At 35.2% G+C, this 6,368-nt stretch overlaps 2 protein-coding genes across 2 annotated transcripts; one reads left to right on the forward strand and one right to left on the reverse strand.

Moving 5' to 3' along the window:
- Positions 1–202: 202 nt before the first annotated feature.
- LOC111598932 (anamorsin homolog) lies at positions 203–2,370 on the forward strand. Its single transcript, XM_023314406.2, has 3 exons — positions 203–416; positions 478–974; positions 2,167–2,370. The coding sequence occupies exons 1-3, from the start codon at positions 281–283 to the stop codon at positions 2,278–2,280; spliced, it is 747 nt and encodes a 248-aa protein (XP_023170174.1). The 5' UTR covers positions 203–280; the 3' UTR covers positions 2,281–2,370.
- Positions 2,371–2,378: 8 nt separating this feature from the next.
- Positions 2,379–4,560, reverse strand: LOC111598930 (protein yellow). Its single transcript, XM_023314405.2, has 3 exons — positions 4,248–4,560; positions 3,135–3,540; positions 2,379–3,071 (listed from the first exon to the last, which is right to left on the reverse strand). Exons 1-3 carry the CDS (start codon positions 4,460–4,462, stop codon positions 2,394–2,396), a joined length of 1,299 nt encoding a protein of 432 aa, XP_023170173.2. The 5' UTR covers positions 4,463–4,560; the 3' UTR covers positions 2,379–2,393.
- Between the last annotated feature and the right edge of the window lie 1,808 nt (positions 4,561–6,368).

Consider the following 6,368-nt stretch of genomic DNA (forward strand, 5'->3'; position numbering starts at 1 on the left):
ACTGTATATTTATTTGCGTTAATTCTTAAAAAATATTTAAGAGTATTAAAACCGCAAAACATTTATTCAAATTTAAATGTTAATATTGCGGCAAATTTAAATGCTTTTTTAAATTTACTCTATTTGGTTCTGCTAAGTTAACATCTATGTGAATGCCAAAAATACTATTTCGAACCAATTGGCAGTTTTTAGTCTGTTAACGAAGCAGTTGGCAGTCTGAGTTCGTTGTGTGCGCTTAAAAATTTCATTTGTAATAAAGTCTAGAACCAACTACATAACAATGGAACAATTTAAAGGCCTTCAAAAATCCCTATACATATGGACGGATAGCGGTGAACTGGACAAACGCGTACAGACACTGAAAGAAGCCACCGGCGGCGAGGTAGCTGTCGAGAACGTGCATCGTCTGTCGTTTTGTAAGTGCTAACAATATAGGGTGTGAGTCAGCATGTTTATAGCCAATTGCATGCATTTTAGCCTCCTACGCCAATTCGTGTTTCGATCTAATTGTAATTGAATGCGCCCAATTGACCGACAATTACGTAAAATTACTGCACATGCTCAAACCGAGCGGCAAACTGCACTTGTTCGCTTACATCGGACCAGCTGGCAGTTTGTTGCAAGAAATCAAACTGTCTGGCTTCATCAATTGCAGCGAGGATGCGTCGGCTAATACGTTGACAGCTGAGAAGCCTGGCTATGAGACAGGTTCATCGGCTCGGCTATCTTTTGCTAAGAAATCACCTAGCATGAATGTCTGGAAGATAAGCGGCGATGATGAGGAGCTAATCGATGAGGAGGAGTTGCTCGATGAGGAGGACAAACAAAAACCCGATCCAGCTGGATTACGTGTCTGCAGCACTACGGGCAAACGTAAAGCATGCAAAAATTGTTCCTGTGGCCTTGCCGAGGAGTTGGAGGATGAGAAGAAAACAAAAGCAGCAAGCGAGAATGCAAAGTCCAGCTGTGGAAATGTACGTAAATCGTCTGTGTTTATGTCTCACAAAACAACCTAAACCTTTCACTGTCTTGTCAGTTGAAAATTAGAGATTTAAGAAATTGGAAACTTCGACAGGGATAGGGCATTATGATTAGATTACGAAAAGAGTAGCGTTTGCTACGTTAACAAATTCTTCATTAGTTTTTTCGTTTTACTAGGCTGTTTTTGTTATTGTTTGCCTTTCTTTTATATTCTAATCTTTAGTATTATATAACTAACTCTTGTGCTGGTAATTAATAATTTATATATTTTTTATGAGTATGTTAAATACACGATAACGGCAGCCAGTAGAACAAATTGATTGCTATTCATATTTATCTTTTCATGCTCTTATCTTTAATTTTTTCATCTATTTTTGTTTATGTTTTAATTGTTATTGTTAATTGAGTCTATATACTATATAACAGTGCTGATAAAGGCTATGCAAGTGGGTGCATAAACTTATTATTTCTATTTTATATTATTTTATTTATATTTATAACATATTCAAATCTTTGTAATTAGTATTAACAATAGTGAAGCTTATTATTTATTAATAATAGCAAAAGTGATCTATGCACAATGTACTGTAATTAAGTTGACTCTAAATAGAGCGGAACATGCACTATGGTTCATGCTTGTCGTGCTGATTGTTCTATGAAGCTGAAAGCCAAATCAACTTTACAATTTTCTAAATATATTTAAGTTTCTATGTTGAGCTTTAAATTAGTTAATTATTTTATTTTTATATTTTCGCTAGTTTGTTTTGTATTTAAGTCTATTCAAAGTTATTACAATATATTTTACTGTTCACATTAAATGAAGCTCTTGAAATTGCATTGTTATATATTAAACAATAGTTGACTGTTATGTAATAGATAACAAATCAATCAGCTGTCACTCCATAAGCTAATTTACAAAAAAATAACTATTATCTTTGTTTTATCTCTGTTTGCATTGAAGTCTTTTACTGTTTTGAGTTTCAAATTTATTATCAAATAATATATATATATATATATTATTATATTAATTATAATTATATTAATTAATTAATTTATTATATTAATTATAATAATGTAATTAATTAATATAATTTATAAACTTATTTAAATGTTTTGTATATAATAATTATGAGTCTGTAAACAAAAGAATCTAATCAAATTCACCTTTTTTATTTTATTTTGCAGTGCTATCTGGGCGATGCGTTCAGATGCTCCACTTGCCCCTATCTGGGCATGCCAGCGTTCAAGCCCGGCGAGAAAGTTCAACTGGCGGACAATTTGCTGAAATCTGATATTTAGGCTTAGGATACAGTGCATTCAGATAGACTTGGACACTTTATTAAGTGAAATTTTATAATTAAAAAATACATTTCATAAACAAACATAAAAAAAGAGATATATATATATTTATATTACAGTTCACACGGTGTACCCTTGATAAGGTCGCTGGTCTTACCCGTCAATATGCGATAATTGACGGCATTGTGATCCAGCTCCTTGTACAGATAGGTGGGCATGCGATCGGATAGTACCCAGAGCGAGCCAGTGTTGTCCACCTTTAGATCGTTGGGAAAGACCAAAGTATGCGAATCGGATTCGATAAGTCCCTGTGTATCGGCTGTATATGGACGCTTAACATTCCAACAGGCGATGGCATCTTTGTTCACCTGCGTATAGAATAGTACGCCCGTCTCCTTGTCATACGATTCGGCTGTCGATTGTCCGTTCATGCCGCGATCACCGATCAATTTGAAATCATAATACGAATCGCCGCCATTCACATAACTTTCGTTCTGGAGCACACGATTGGAGACCTTGAACTCCTTGGTGCTGGCCAAGGCATGGAAGTAAATATCCTTGGTATGATCTGGGTTCAGTGGTCCAACGGCCATGCCAAAAACGCCATCGGTCCACTGGAAGTTGACGCCGGCCACATTGAAGTCACCCTGCAGCGGATCGAAGTGGAAGTAATTGTGCTTAACACGATACGACTTATCATCTCTGTACGAGTAGACGACGACGCCATATGCCCCCAAATCTGGAATATAGGCAAACGCATCATCGCACTGTTCGCGATCCAAATCGACAATCTACAAACAAATTTTCAGAATTATCGTATGGGTAATCAAGCATGTAGCTTAAAGCTTACGCACAATATTGGCAAAGAATGTGTCCTCCTTGGTCTGATCGGCGGGTATGGCAAAGCGACGCAGTAGCTGATCCGTTTTCAGATCGAACACCAATATCGAACTGGGTGTAATTTGCTTGGGATTGCCCAAGATATCGGCTAGACCAGTGTCCAGCACCCAGAGACGATCGCAGGCATCAACGTTTATGCGAAAGGTGGAAATGATTGTGGCATTGTCCTGCAACTGTACGTTAGCATCCTGTGCCTTCTCCGCATCCAAACGTCCACCTGATGGTGTCTTCTGCTCCTGCGGCTGCACATCGATTGGCAGCTTATTGGCCGCCCAGCTGGGATAGGGACGTAGCTTTGGTGACTTCTCCGTAGTCGAGAGGTCAATATAGTTTAAGGTGGCTGCAACCCCTGCCTTCCATCTGTCAATAGAGCAGAGAATTATGAATATGAAATGATAATTTGTTCAAAATTTTCGCTTTCTAAGCGATCAAATTTCTGATAAAATAAGTTAAGTTTAAGTACTTTTGTTTTTTAAGTTTAAGATTTTAGCAAAACAATTCAATAACGAGTATATTGAATTACGTACGAAATCGGTTTCAGTTTTAGATACTTGTTTGATTTAATTTTGTTGTTACAGGGATTTTTGTTTAGAATTGTTTTCTGCTAAATTATTTATTCTGTTATTCTAATTTTGATTTCTATAGAAGCGACGAATCATATCATATCAATTAATTTTTTCTTTGTTTTGATCTACTCAATAGAAATAGGTAAACCACCGTGTGGCGATGACGTCATGCGCAACTAGAAGAGCACTTTGAAATAGACAAAGATTTAATTAAAAATCTCTTTAGACAGTTATATAGATTTATCTATATGCCAGCTGATTCCGTTTAAACAATTAGTTAAGGTATTAATCAAGTTATTGACATTTTGCATAAGAGTAATCTAAAATGCAAATAGTTGTAAACTAAAAAAGAGCTACAGACAATAACAACACCAACAATAACCGGTTTTTGAGTCAATCTCAATTGGATTTTCGCAATCCCCCGCTTTCAATATATATATATATATAAAGTACACAATGTGGTTGATAGTCGCAAGATTTTGGCAATTTTTGGTTACCTACCTTGGCACAGTCACGAAGATTTTATTTTCCCAACGCTCCACGCCAAGTGGCAAATTGTTCTCTGCAATATAATGGCCGCTCTGCTTGGCCTCCGCCTCGGCCTCGGCGCTGGGCCAATCGAAGGTCAGCTGCTTCCACGAGAACCGTTCTTCCAGCTTGGCATTAACGCCCAGGCAGCTGATAAAGCACAGAGCCAGCAGATTAACTGTAAACATGGCTTGTTTTTACTTTTGGATTTCAAAAATTTTCGTTTTGAACTTGGGAATCTCTGTTTCTAGTTGAACCACCGCAACGTTCGAGCTGAGCGCGCTTACTGCATGGCTTGAGCGCTGTGCAGAGCTTAATATGCTGGGCGAAAGCTGAAAAGCTTTCATAAAGCTCTCGCAACACACGACATAAATATCTTGCAAGTTTGACGGCAGCAGCAGCCGTTGCCCGTCACACTCTTGTAGGTGGGCCAGCCAAATTAGCATTGGCGGAAGGGAATAAAGGTATGGTAAAAATAAATGTAATGGAGCGATGAAAAAAAGAAGAAAGAATCTGTAAGCCGACAATACTGATTTATAATGCAACTGGTTGTTAAATCATATCGGGTCAGAGGCTACGGGGAATCGGCTGTTTGTGAGCTGAATTCAATTGCAAACTAGTTTACAGTAGAAACAAGTTCTCAGAGAACTGTCACAGTCCAGCTGAATATGTGGAAAACTACAGATAATAGTTAACGAATAGCCGGTTGCGTTGCTTCGCAGCTTCAAAGCTAGTTTAGCTATATTTTCAATTGTATTTCAAGCTGGAGTCAAGTGAAGCAGAAGAAGTTTAGCTCTATTATAGCTAGTTTTAGGAATTAAATCATTTTGTAGCCATAGCTATATATATGCAAAAATATAGCTTTATTTGTAAGTGCACTTTCTAGCTATAGGAAACGCTAGGATTGCAGCTATAACCTATACTTTTTAGCTTTAAATGTAAGGTTTAGCTTTAGCTTGAACTTGAGCTGTACTTGGCTTCTCCGCTGCCTAAATAATGAAATACAGCGTATTCAAATTATGTTTGTAAAAAGCTGATAATATTTCTACAAACACGATAAGTTATAAATAAATAAAGAAATAATTACCATACCTGTTGGCAAGAGCGCAGATTGCATAAATCAATTAAGCGAACTGAAAGGATTATTGCACGTTCAAATTATATATAAATTGTATATAACTTGAATTTCGAAATCAAATTATGGAAAAAAAAACGAGCTTTGTTTTATAGAATTCACAATTTCTTAGTTAATTGAAATTTCTTTCTTTTTTGTTTTGTTTTTTCATTCTGTTTTTTTTTGTGTTTTTATTTTTTGTTTGTTTATTCAGTAAAATTCTCATATTCCGTTAATAAGACTTTAAATTAATTCGTTAATGTTACTTTCATAAGAACATACCGAGTTTTCTTTGCTTCATATTGCTACAATTGTAATTTGTTTTCTTATTTGTTATTTTAGGGAAATCAATTTGAATTTTGGTTTATTATTTTTGTTTTTATTTTTACAACAATTAGCTTTGCTAAAGTTAGTTATTAGCTTTTTGTATCTGTGTGTGTTTGAGACGGAAAAGCAAAGAACTGAAAATGCAATATTTAACATTTGAGTTTTTCCTTTTTTCTGCTGTTGAGTAAAACTTGCAATTGTCGCTTAGTTTTGTGGGGTGTGTGTGTGTTTTTTTTTAGCTTAATACGCTATATACAATATACATGTTTTAAATTACGACTACCCTAACAGCATTCCCTATATATGTATATGAATTACAATCCAATTAAACTACAAATTCCAACGATCCTTAACAATTATTAAATGTCGTTTTTATTTGTTTGTTTTTCACTAAAGACGATGTCATTTTTGCAAGGTGAAAATTACTCGTATATATATATATATCATGAATATTTGCATTAGTATATACTATATATATATATGTGTTTGTGTGTGTATAGTTTTATTTCATTTAACGGCTTAGATTTTAAAGTCTTTCATTTCGTAGGAATTTGATGTTGTCTATGTGATGTTTTTTTGTTTTTCTTATAGCACTTTTCGTGATGGATTAGAGTGATTGAATTTATAAAAGGTTTCATTTCGTTTTTGGTTTT

The sequence above is a fragment of the Drosophila hydei genome, unplaced genomic scaffold (assembly GCF_003285905.1).
Source record: "Drosophila hydei strain 15085-1641.00,03,60 unplaced genomic scaffold, DhydRS2 tig00008116-arrow-pilon, whole genome shotgun sequence".
Classification (NCBI taxonomy): domain Eukaryota; kingdom Metazoa; phylum Arthropoda; class Insecta; order Diptera; family Drosophilidae; genus Drosophila; species Drosophila hydei.